Source organism: Crocuta crocuta, unplaced genomic scaffold (genome assembly GCF_008692635.1).
Source record: "Crocuta crocuta isolate KB4526 unplaced genomic scaffold, BGI_CrCroc_1.0 scaffold271, whole genome shotgun sequence".
In the NCBI taxonomy this organism is placed as follows: Eukaryota; Metazoa; Chordata; class Mammalia; order Carnivora; family Hyaenidae; genus Crocuta; species Crocuta crocuta.
Genome location: NW_027527824.1, coordinates 175,995 through 189,225, shown reverse-complemented (window position 1 = coordinate 189,225; position 13,231 = coordinate 175,995). Strand labels below are relative to the sequence as shown.

Sequence of the window (13,231 nt, the reverse complement as noted above, 5' to 3'; positions counted from 1 at the left end):
TTCCCCATTTCACCTATGATCATAAGTTGAGACTCCTTTTGCCCTGGCATAAAATGCCTCACCTGGTCTGGCCCCAAGCTCATCTCGGACCCCTGCCCCCGCCTGTCATGACAGCCCAGCCTCTCCACGCCCTCTGCCTGTTCCTCTAGCCTCCGAAGCTCACCTTCCTTTGCCCCTGACACTTCCCCTGCCTGGCCACTCTTCACCCAGACCTGCACCCTGGCTCCTCCTTCCCATTCAGGACCCGGCTCACGTGCCATCTCCCCACAGGGGCTTGCCTGCCTGTCCTAGCTCCTGTCACCCACTACTCCATCCCGGCCGCTCTCTGTCACTTTATCCTGTTTCATTTTCTTGGCGACTTTGCCACAATTTGAATTTGGTCATATGGCTGCTTGGGTATTACCCGTCTCGCCCTACCACAACGGAAGCTCCCTGAAGGCCAGGTCTGTCTTATCCATCAGCGTGTCCCTGACGCCTGGCCCCACGGCACGTGAGAGGGACTCAAGTTGCATTTGTCAGATGAGTGGCCTGTTGCAAGGCCCTCCGTCGGCTTCCGCATCCCGGTCACCTCATCCAGACATTATTGCCTTCTTGTCACCAAGAAAACAGATGTCCCAACGGGGACCCAAGCAGTCAGGTCCTATCTACCCAAACTGAGCTGGGAGCCGCACACCCACCGCTGACCCTCCTCAGATTCACCGCGGTGACTCCGGAAAACCTTTCCATTCCCCCCACACCCTGGCATCTCTCCTACCGATCTGCACACTTTGCGAGACAGACACAGAAGACGGGGAGGGAGAGTGTCGGCGAGAGGAAGAACAGCGGGACCAGAGACGAGAGTCACTGAAGCCGGAGATAGAACAAGAGGAGCAGAGTCACAAGAGAGGGCAGATTGATAAAGCAGGTCAAGAAGGAATGACACACACGGGGGGGGGGGTGAAGGGAGAGAGAGGGAAAGGGAGAGGGAAAGGGAGAGAGAGACGGAGAGAGCATACCTAGGGACTAGGCAGAGACCTGTCGAATAAGGGACAGGTCACAGGCCACAGGGAGGCGGGGCTGGGGGGCTGGCCCAGGCCGGGGAGGCCAAGAGGGGGTGAGGAGCGCGCCACACCTGCCGGGGCCTGGGGCTCTGCGCCCTGCGGAGGCTGGTACCGACCTACCTGCTCTGGTTCCAAATGGGCCGCCACCTCGCCACTGGCCCTGGCAGCTTCCAAGGCCTCGTCCACAGGGCCGGACTCCAGGCTGACGGTGAGCACCGCGTCATAGACCTCCCGCAGGGGCCCGCTGTCGCCCAGGGCCAGGTAGGAGCGGTTGCGGTATGGCAAGGCGAAGAGCAGGGTATCGTAGGGCAGGAAGACCAGCCTCCCGTCCGCCAGGCCCTGGGCCTGTGCTCCGCGCAGCAGGGCCGTCTGCTCCACGCCGCCCAGGAGCGCCGAGTGCATGCACAGCACCACCACTGGGGGCAAGAGAGGCATGCTCACCTTCCCAGGCCTCCCCTCAAGCCCAGAGTCTGTGGCCCCAGAGAGCCGCTCGTAACTCTCAGGTCCACTCCCCTGCCACGAATAGATTCCTCTTTGCCTTCGAGAAAGAAGTAGCCCCTTGGAGACAAGGCAGCCAGTTTCATCCCCAGGCACCCAGGACAGACGAGAGCCCCTGCCCAAGATAAGGGTCCTCTGTATCCTTCGTCTCTTCTCCACCTGGGCCCCTGACCAGGGCTACACCCTCAGCCAATGAAGGGCCGCCACTTACTCTGGCTGTGGTCTAGGTTCCCTACTGCAGTCCTTTTCTCCAAGAAACCCAGGAAAACAGAGCCACCAGGGAAAGCCGAGAGTCCCCTTGCTGGGGCCTGAGGAGCCCTGGGGCGGAGCAGGACCAGAGCTTCCTTCATCTCGTCTCTTCCACCCGGCGTTTATTCTGGATTCTAACCAAAGATCCCATTTATTTTATAAGTGGGGGGTCCATTCTGCCTTTGGTCACAAGGGAGAGCAGATCCCCACAGCTTGGGAGGAAGCCGGCGACTGGGAAGAGCCCACACCGAGGGCGAGCCGTGCTCATTGTGTGCTGGGCACTGTCCTAAGCCTCTTGTCTGCAGTAGTCCTCATCCTCACAACCCTGTGATGGAGGGGGGTTATTAGCCTCTGTCATTGATGAGGAAACTAGCACAGAGAGGTTTAGTGAGCTGTCTGAGGTCACACAGCCGTCAGGAGGTGGGGCCAGGAGTGAGAGTTTGGCAATCTGACTCCAGAGAGTATGCCCTGAACTACTCTGCCTCCTGGCTCCTGAAAGCCAGCAATGTGGTTGGAACTCAATACTCAGCCCAAAGGGTAGAAGAGTCTGATGAGGTGTCCCCCACCCACTGTCACTGTGCTCCAGCCACGCAGAGCTGAGCTGTTCCTTCTAATCCCCTTAACATGTTACCTCCATTCCTCTGCCCTAGCTGGTTCCTCTGGAACTCCTTCCTCCTCTGCAACCAACTTCTCAAGCTCAGGTCCTGCCCTGATATCACCTCCTCCATGAAGCCCTCCGTGCCCCAGCTCCTACTAGTCTAGATCTCCTCACTGCTGTGGCCTGGGTGATTCCTCCCCATCACCTTTCCAAAGCCCAGCCAGGGTCAGACATGGAGCAGTCCCCGGTGATCTTGGTTAAAGAAAGTGTTTACAAAGCACTCAGCCTCAAATATCTGCTCCTCATGACACAGTAAGGTGGGTTTCACTATTGGCATTTCACCTACTGGAGAACTGGGGCTCAGAGAAGTGGGATACTGGTCCTAATGGGCAGCAGGCTAACCTTGGCCAGGTCTCACTCTCCACGTGGTGCTGACTCACTAACCGGCAGCTGCACCAGCTCAGGGGCTGCCCACCCCACCGTCCCCTCGGGGTCACTGGCTTCGGTCCCCTCCAATGCAGAACACAGAGGTTGGAAGTTTCACAGAACGACACTTTCCCCTGTTACCTGCAATGCATTCTCATATTTACTACTTTTATTCCATTCCGTTTTATCTATTCTGCTCAGTTTCATTCTTCTCTCTTTTTCTTCCGTTCTCTTCTTTTTTTTTTTTTTTTTTGTAATATTAGTCTTGATTCACTAAACTGATTTGTTGACCCAAATGGGTCACAGCCCATAGTTTGAAACAATCCCAGTTTACATTAACTTTAAGGTCCCTTCTGGGGCACCGGAGCGGCTCAGTCCGTTGAGTGTCCAACTCTTGATTTAGGCTCAGGCCATGATTCCAGGGTTGTGGGATGGAGCTCACAGTGAGTGTGGAGCCGCTTAAGATTCTCTCTCTCTCTCTGCCCTTCTCCCCAGCTTGTGCTCTCTCTCTCTCTCTTGGGGGAAAAAAAAAGATCCCTCCTCTTTTCCAGGCACCAACTCTCCTCTACAGTCTACCCACCATGCCTCACCTTAGCTACATGCTTCCTTAAAGATGAACGAATGTCACCTCCTCCAAGAAGTTTCCTCTGATCCCCAGGGCCCAGCCCTATACTTCCTCTGATTCTCCAGGCTTCTGTTCCCTCACATGGCCTTGAGCTCTCTGTCATAGCCACCTGTCTCTTATTACTTATATACCTGTCTCTCCATTACATAGTCAGCCCCTAGAGACCCACCACCTGATCTGTCCTGTTCACCTGTGTCCCAGCACTCAGCACAGCAGGGCTTGATAAATGCAAGAAGTGATTAATAGGGAAGAAAAGTGATTCTGACTGTAATTGCCTTCCTGGACTCAAGGATTGCTACACTCTCGTTTCCCTGAATATACCAGGCATGAAGAGAAAGTCCTTTGGCTCCCACTCCACAACCAATGCTTAAATCAGAGCTCAAAATCCTGGCTGCACTGCTAGCCAGCTGTGTGACTTGGGCAAGTTCCATACCTTCTCTGAGCTACAAAGTTCAGACCTCAACAGCACTAGCTCAGGGACCTGCTGTGAGATTACACGCAGGGCAGTGGTCCAGAGCTCAGCCCACTGCCTGATGTTCAGGAAACTCCCTGCCAGCAGCCATCTGAAGTCCATGCTGCCCACACGAGGAAGGCACCCATGCACACTTACTTTTCAGACCGTCCATGCTGCACAGCTGCTCCAGGACCTCCGTGGCCCCCTGCTCCCCAGGTCTTAGAGAGGTCACCAGCCCCACAGGCAGCCCATGCGTCCTCAGAGTTGTGGCCACCTGCCGGGCTGTGGCCACCCAGATGTCCTGGTGGGAGGACACGATGGCCACGCGAGCCCAGCCAAAGTGTCTCATGATGGACAGTAGCACGTGGGCAGCCGAAGGCAGGGTGGGCACCAGCTCACCTCCTCCTTCTGGAGCTCCACAAGCCCAGGAGAAGAGGGTCTTGCCCCAGCCTTGGGCCAGCAGGGCTGCCGCCTGGCAGTAACCAGGATTGACGGGGCCCACAAAAGCAGCCACGGTATTCTTGTGGGCCAGGAACGTGGCCAGAGCATGAGGGGTGTCACAGCCCGTGGCAAGGACCACAGAAGCCAGCCTCGAGCCCAGCACCAGTGAGGAGTCCTGGTTGGCTCGGTCTACAGCCAGCTGGGCCGCCACACTGGGGAGGGCCCTGGCATAGATGGGGTCACAGTCCCAGGGACCCAGCACCCCCAGGGTGAAGGTCCCTGCCCCCAGGGCCAGATCGGGGAGAGAGCCGGCACATAGGAGGGCACCCCAAAGCACCACGGACAGAAGAGGCGGGACAAGGGCTGTCCTTGGGTGACTGAGAGTGGACCCCCATGAGCCCTGGCAGGACAGGCACGTCTTCCCGTGTGGCAGCATCTGGTGCCAACCTTCAGGGGACAATCCTCCCTGTAGTCCTGGGAAAAGGGGACAAGAATACAGTTTGCTTTCTAGCATTTTCTGCCACTGCTTCCAGCATGATTTTGAGGCACACAGCACCTTCCCCAGAACCTCGCCTCCTCTCTGATAAAATGAGGGACTTGGACCCATCGTGTCCAAAGCCCCCCAGTTTTCGGGGCTCACATCCTCCCTGAGACTGATCCACAGCCTGGTGATGCCCACGCATGGTCCTGGGCCGAAGCCCAGTCCCTCAGCATGGGCTCCGGGGTCAGAGCCGGCCAGACCCAGCTACCCACTTCCCATCCCCGAGGCCCTAGACCAATCTCTGAGGTTTCTGAGCCCCATGTCCCTCTTCTGCAAAAAGGTAGAAAACAAAGCCTACTGTATGGAGCGGCCGTGATGGTCACATGACATAAAGTGCAGCACTCAGCACAGCCTCTGGTCCTTGGGTGTTCAATAAATCCTGCTTCTTTCAACCTGCTATTACTGCTGTTTCCCGCACTCATCAGCCCAGGTGGGCCAGCGCTCTGGGCTGCCGTGAGCCTCCCCGGCCCCGTACCCTCAAGCCCAGCACCTTCCAACAGCCCTAACTCCGCTGGGCTCCGGGGCCCCACGGTGCAAGCAAGGCCTGGGTGCGGAGAGCGCCCCCAATGTGTTGGGAGCCAGCGGGTTCGCACCGCAGGGCCACAGTCCCACCTCCAATCCCCTCAGGCCTTTTCTGTCCCCACTGCTCAGATGGGGAAACTGAGGGAGACTGGACGGGGTCCGCAGAGAAACAGGGTGAGGACAAGTGTCTCCAGCTCATCCTCCACCCCACACAGCACCTCCTTGACTGGGACATTTGGACCAGAGCACCCCCCCCCCGACTCCATCTTTCTGTTCCAGGACTTTGACCTCCACCCCGCAGCCCTGCCACCCCTGCTCGGCCTCTGTCCACAGCCCTCACAGGGCCCATTCCCCACCCATGGCACCCAGCCGGGTCCTCCCACCTCCTTCAAGCAGTAGGCAGCCCTCCACTCTGGGGGCCACAGGAGGGCATAAGAGCTTATCTCACCCTTAAGGAAATGCCTGCTAGGGGGTGCCTGAGTGGCTCAGTCGGTTGAGCATCCAACTTAGGCTCACGTCATAGTTTCATGGTTTGTGGGTTCAAGCCCAGCATCAGCCTCGCTGCTATCACCCTGTTAGTGCAGAGTCCACTTAGGATCCTCTGTCCCCCTCTCTCTGCCCCTCCCCTGCACATGATAGCTCTCTCTCTCTCTTGCTCGCTCTCTCTCGCCCTCTCACAATAAATAAAACATTAAAAAAGAAGAAAAAGAAAAGAAAATGCCAGGCTGGTAAGAAGGTAGGTTCCAGCCAAGAGAAGAGCTGACCACTAGTGCAGGCAGTAGGCAAAACCACTAGGAAGATACTGTGAGCTCATGGAGGGCTTCCCAGAGGAGGCAAGCTGGAAGCAGCCTATACTTGGAAGTTGTACATCAGCAGGGGTGCTTGCCTGAGTGGCTCAGTCAGTTAAGTGTCCAACTTTGGCTCAGGTCATGGTCTCACCATATGTGAGTTGAGCCCCACGTCGGGCTGTGCTGACAGCTCAGAGCCTAGAGTCTGATTCTGCATCTCCCTCTCTCTTTGTCCCTCCCCCGTTCACACTTTTTCTCTCTCTCTCAAAAATAAACAAAACATTTTTAAAACATTTTTAAAAGGAAGTTTATGTCATGAGAGTAAGGGGGTGCCCTCCCAATGCCAACAGCCATGGCCTGTGCAGAGGAGCACATTAGGAATTATGTTCAGTGCAGAGGAATAAGAAGAATTACACAGAAGACTAAACCTTGATTTTCTCACTCATTTGTCCCTAACCCTGGATGAGACGTTTAACTTCTCTGAGCTTCTGCTTTTTTGTCTGTAAAATGGAGATGCCGATGGCCACCTGGCAGATTTGTGACAAAGACTAACATGTGTAGAGTATCTACAGTGAGGATATCACCACGGTGGGCAGGTAATAAGTAGGAAGCAGTACTTGCTAAGTGGAAGTAAGTGGTACGGTACTTACTATATGGAATAGTGGTCATCACAGCACCATCGCTGTCACCATCATCATCATCATCTTGGGGTCTTTGAGGAGTGGCAGGTGTACTGTGGTGTAGAAAGAGCTAGGCAAGGAGGTGGAGACCTGAGTTTCAGCCCTCCACGCCGCCCCCCCCACCCCGAGACCTCAGTCTCCCTATCTGTAAAAGTAGCCAGTTTTTGCAGGGCTGGTCAAGCCTGAGCCCTTCAGGCCTGGGATGCTATAGCTCTCCCAGCTCAGGGCTCGGTGACTTGGGGAGGGCTCCTCTCCTGCCAGCCTCTGTGCCCTCCTTTCTCTTCCGCCATGATGTGCCACGTGGTCTCCTTGCTTGCCCAGCGCTCGAGATGACCCCTCTGAATGGCTGGGCTTGTTCTGGGCCCACAGAGAGCCAATCATTTCTGGCTGGAAACATAAGCGTACATGGCTGACACTAATGACAGCCACCTTTCCCCCTAATTTGTACTCCCCAAAGCACCTGTGATCCACTGCTTTGCCTTGTCCTCCCAGAGGCTGCAAGAAGAGAACTTTTACCCTCTTTCTCAGAGGAAGACACTGATGCTGGGGGAACAGCAATGTGTCTGAGTTCTCACCAAAAGTTAGAGCTGAGCTGGTACTGGAGCTTGGCTTCCTACCTCTCAGCCAAAGACAAAAATCATCTTTTATCAAACACCTAGAACAGCACAGCTGAAGGATCCTTGAAGATTTAACATCTAAACCAAGTCCTCTGTGTGCAGATGGGGAAACTGAGGTACAGAAAGGCATATGGGTGTTCTTCAGTCCCACAAAGCAGCAGCACGCTCCCCCAGTCCCTGAAGTCCTACTGGCCACACTCAGTGTCCCAGGAATCCCACAGCTCTTGGCATACAGGGACATAGGGAAGACTCAGGCCCGGGGCTGCTCTTAGCTCCAGCCTCCCTGCTGACTTGTGGAATGGGGTCACACCCATTTCTGTGCCCTGGTTTTCCCATCTGTACAGGGAAGGCTTACTTTAGATGTGCAGGTCTCCAAAGCTCCTTCAGCTCTGATGTTCTGCCAGTAAAAATCAGAAAATGGGTGGTATTTGTCTCTGAAGCTGGCCACATCCCATCCCCCAACCCTTCCCCCAGGAGGGTGTGAGCTGCCAGTGCTCCACCTCCAGCGCTATGGGTTAATTCAACCCCCTCCTGGGGGAAACCATTTGTATTTTTAGACCTAGGAGATGGATGCCAATGATTAGGCATAGATTGCTTGGCTCATAGGACCAGGCTCATGGAATTAGTCAACTCATAGTATCATAACTCAAAAAAGATGAAGATGCCTTTGGTTATATTAACAGACACATGAGCAAAATAAAAAAGGCCATATGGACCCAAGGAAGGAGGATGGAGGACTCCTGTTAGAGCCAGGGCCTCTTCAGGTCCTGTAGACAAAGGTCACCCTGTTACCCCCCCAACCTGACTTCTTGCCTTCCTTCAGGACAAGCTCTATGATGACCCACCTGCCATGCTGTCCCATTGGAGCTAACTCACCGCCTCTTTGCAGATCCTAAGGCTGCTGCACCAGCATCCTCAGATGTCAAGCTCTCCAAGTAGACTCTAGCCTGGAGAGCCCTCATTCCCACCACAGCCCCAACGGTTAACCCTCCTGCTGCCCGTCAGCTTCCTGGGACTCCTGCCCAGGGAGTGCTTCTTATATGGCTCATTCCCTTCCAGTCCTCCTCAGGGACTTCAAGAAGCCACTTGGAAAATTCGATCTGTTCAGATGGTAGGGCTCTAGGGAGCCAAGCAGAGAGAGGAAGGAGGGAAGGAAGGAGAAAGGAACCGAGGAAGGGAGGATGTCTTCAGCACTCCGGACAGCTCCAGGCCTGGCTTGTACACCCTGGAGGAAGGAAGGATGGGCAAACTCCAAGGAAACCAGCATTACTGAGCATCCGGTACGTGCCAAGCCCTGTGCTGGGTACTATTTATAAAACCCACTGAGAGGTATTATTCTTATTCCCACTTTATCAATAAGGAAAGTACTACCCAGAGAGGTTAGGTAATTTGACCAAGGGCATCGAGCTAGTCAGTGGCAGGGCCAACTATACATCCAGGCTTGTGTTCATCACACCACATTGATTCTTTGGAGTTATGATGGTGATTTTTCTATCTTTCTTTTTGGGATAAACCGTTTTATGGAGACAGATACCACAGTCCAGTGGATATTCAGCTCTTCCTTCTCCATCTGCTCTCTCCTTGTTGAGTACGCTAAGTATTTACTATGTGCTAGTAACTGTATATATCCCAACTAATTTAACCCTTACAACAACTTTGCAAAGTGCGTGTTGTATTTTGTATTTTGTATTTGCTTCTTCACATCACTAACATGAATAAAGTCACTGCCCACTTAAAATATATCAACAAACCAAAACAGCAAAGTTGTTTTCTCCCTCAAGAGCTAATTTTCTAGCATGGGTAGAGATTCAATAAAAAATAAACATAACAAATAATTAGTTTTATTTTTTATTTTACAAAGTGATACGTGATATAAAAAAGAAAGGTAAAGAATGGTGATGATGTATTATAATTCAGGATAAGTATTATCTATATCATTATACAATCTTCATATTTGTAATTTCAATGGTCAAGGAACACACTGGCTGGATGTGTCATAGATAATTAGTCAAATTATGATAATTAGACAAATAATGTGTCAAAGATAATTAGTAATTATCTTTTTTTGGATATTTTTATTTTATTTTGTTTTATTTTATCATATTTTATTTTACATTTATTTATTTTCGAGAGAGAGAGAGACAGAGCATGAGCAAGGGAAGGGCAGAGAGAGAGAGGGAGACACAGATCTGAACAGGCTCCAGGCTCTGAGCTGTAAGCCCAGAGCCCAACACGGAGCTCAAACCCACAAACCACCAGATCATGACCTGAACAGAAGTCAGACGTTTAACCAACTGAGTCACTCAGGTGCCCCCTTTTAAAAAATATTTTTAGCCTTAATCTTGTTCTGGACAGATTTTAGAGCCCTTGTTATTGTGCCAGACTTATGCCTGTTTGCTCTCAGATCCATTCCCTGACCTTCCCAAACCTGACTGGGCTCCCAATTGGGAGGTTAGGGAGGGACCTCTGTCCCACAGAAGGCTGATCCTGAAAGATTCATTCCCAGCATCCCTTGCCACTGTTTTCTGACTGGATCTACCTAATAGGAGACACTCACAGGACACTGGAGGGAAGGAGAAAGGGAGAATCCAGAGACAGTCCCTCCTTGACATTAATATATTACAATATGAAGCAATATGTAACAAGTACCTTAAAAGTGTTGTTATTCTTTGATCTAGTATGGCTATTCCTGAGGGCTTATCACAAAGAAAAATTCAAAAAATGATAAAAGTGTGATATCTATTAAAGAATTATTCATAATGGTGGGAAATTGCAAGCAACTCAGATATATAGTATATGAGTCAGGATACACTCTGGAAAACAGAGCCCTCATCAGTACTTCAGTAGTGGGAAGTTTGAGTGGGAGAGTGATTACAAAGGTGTTCGGATATGAAGCAGTTCAGAGATTGGCAACAGCAGGAAGTTTCTTCCAGCCCTGGTGGGGGAGGGACAAATGGAGGAAGGAGGTGGTAGTACCTGCACCCAGACATTGGAGCCACACAGGGAGGGGTGTTTGAAGAGCCTAGGACCAGAGAGGAGACACAGCTACCACTGGGACACCTTCCACCACAGGGTGGCTCAGTCGATTGAGCATCCGACTTCAGCTCAGGTCATGATCTCGCTGTTCGTGGGTTCGAGCCCAGCGTTTGGCTCTGTGCTGAGAGCTCAGAGCCTGGAGCCTGCTTCAGATACTGTGTCTCCCTCTCTCTCTGCCCCTCCCCTGCTCTCTCTCTCTCTCTCTCTTTCTCTCAAAAATAAATAAATAAATAAATAAAATATGAAAAGATCTTAATTTTTGAATCTAGGCTATGGTCGTACTTGGGTTCATTATAACTTTTCTTCCTACTTTTGCTTGTGTGTAAGAACTTTCATAATAAGAGAAAGTAATAAGAGAACGTGTTAATACCAATTAACAATGTAGGCATACAACTTTCACCAAATCCATTTTAGCATTCAGTATAATGATTTTTAAAAATATAACCAGCGTTTTGAAAAACCACGTATTGTATTAGTTTTCTATGTTGTACGATAAATTACCACAAACTTAGTGACTTAAAACAACACATGTGTATTATCTCAGTTTCTGTGGGTCATAGGTGTGGGTGAAGCTTAGCAGGACTTCAGGTTAGGGTCTCATAGGCCACAATCAGGATATTGGTCAAGGCTGAGTTCTCATCTGGAAACTCAACTAGGGAAAGATCTGCTTCCAAAATCTTTCAGGTTGTTGGCTGTCGGATTCACGGTAGCTTTCCACTTCAAAGCCAGTTATGAGTCTGCTAGCAAGACACCCTTAGAAAACATAACATAATCTAATGCAACATAATCAATGGAGTAGCATCACACCATATTCTTTACTATATTCTATTGGCTCAAAGGAAGTTACAGGTCCAATCACTCACAGGGAGATGTTATACGAGGGCACAAATACTGGGAGGCAGGAGCTATAAAGGCTACCTTAGAACAATACCTTAGGCGTATGATAGTGAAAGAAACTGACAGTCTGGGAGAGTTCGTTCCATAACAGACTGCATCAGGGCTAGAACCTGAACCCAAGCCCCCTATGAAAGTCCTCATCATCTTCTTTATGACTTTGCTAAGGGGAGAGCCAGAGCCATCTTTTTTCCTCCACTCCACACTCCATCCCTAATTTCTATCATCTCCCTCTTGCTCCCTGCCATGCTCCAGGCAGAACCTTGTTTGTAGTCTAAAATCTTCTCTTAAGAAGGTCACATGAAGGTCATTCTCACACTAAAGGATTGATGGGAGATACAGACTTGCTAGGATTTTCTACCCCAGAGCATCTGCTGTGTAACAAAGACAACAAGATGATTTGCTCCAAGAGAATGAAGGTTTACTCTTAAACATTTGGGGCCATAAACAATCACTGGGACAGTATTTGGATGGAAGGAACAAACAGTTACTATCTCAGAGTGGGTAAACCCATCCTGGCACAGTAACAGGGAACACTGAGCTCCACAGACTGCAGTTATAATCCTCAACTCATAATTTACTCTCTGAGTCACCCTAAGCAAGTCACTTAGCTTCTCCAAGCTTCAATGTCCTTATCTATAAACAGTGATACTATTATAATATGTACCTCACTGGGAAGCTATGAGTGAGTGTTAAAGCATTCAGTAAATGATAAACGCTAATAATAATAATCACTATCATCACCATTACCGAGTGCTTACTAGGTGCAGATACAGCACATGATTCAAAAAAGAAAGTGCTCAGCAGTGCCCTTGAGTCATACAGGAAAGGGGGATGTTTAAAGAAAGAAGATTATACCAGTCAGGATCGCAGCTAGAAGCAGAGGCACATGCAAATTAGGATAATTCCAGGAGGATCTATTTACCAAGGAACTATCAACAAAAGGGCGTGGAAGCTAGTGCTATAATCTGGGGTTAGCAGTAACATTTCTGGCCCCAAAGGGAGGGGAAAGCACAGTTGCTAGACCCGGGAAGGATAAAGTTATGAGAGAAGGCTGCCTTGATGGAGGCAATGACCTTTGGCTGAGGAATACAGCCAACCCAAAACAATCCTGCAAGGAAGCAACAACAGAAACAAATATCTTGACCTCACTCCTTTTGATCTCCTCGGTCAAACCCAAGCAGAAACCAGCAGGCATAGAGGTTTGATGGTGTTTCCCAGACAAGCCAGCCTCCCAGGTCAGAGTGGGGGAGGGGAGAGATCACCTGGCAGGCAAAGAGAAGGTATGTGGCACATCCACCTCTTTGCCTCTCAGCATTCACTCCTGTCTTTCATCCAGTGAAGTGTTGTCCCTAAGACAGAAGACATGCAAAGTCTCATCAGCTACCATATTAGCAAGGTTCTGTCAGTTCACCTGACAACCTCTTGAAACTAACACATTAGTCATGGGGCTCCTGGGTGGCTCAGTTGTTTGAGCATCCAACGCTTGATTTCAGCTTCGGTAATGATCTCAGGGTTCATAAGTTCGAGCCCCACATTGGGCTCTGTGCTGATTGTGCAAGGCCTGCTTGGGATTCTCTGTCTCCCTCTCTCTCTGCCCCTCCCCTACTTGTGTTCTCTCTGTCTCTCTCAAAAATAAATAAATAAGCATTTAAAAAAATAACCCATTAGTCACTACTATTGTTCTTTATATAAGAAAGGGGGTACACAAGAAACGATTTACATAACACATGGCTGCTACAGTCCCCATCTCCATCTCTGATTGGACATCTTAAGTGCTAGTCAGGGGCGCCTGGGTGGCTCAGTCTGTTAAGCATCTGAC

At 50.7% G+C, this 13,231-nt stretch overlaps 1 protein-coding gene across 1 annotated transcript in view; it reads right to left on the bottom strand.

Moving 5' to 3' along the window:
• LOC144242690 (guanylate cyclase D-like) overlaps positions 1-4,767 on the bottom strand; it is a 36,732-nt gene extending 31,965 nt beyond the window's left edge. Inside the window, exons 1-2 of the mRNA XM_077777676.1 lie at positions 4,047-4,767; positions 1,161-1,456 (exon numbers count right to left, since the gene is read on the bottom strand). Of these exons, the coding sequence (XP_077633802.1) occupies positions 1,161-1,456; positions 4,047-4,767 (1,017 nt within the window). The remainder of the gene's footprint in view (positions 1-1,160; positions 1,457-4,046) is intronic.
• Positions 4,768-13,231: the final 8,464 nt, after the last annotated feature.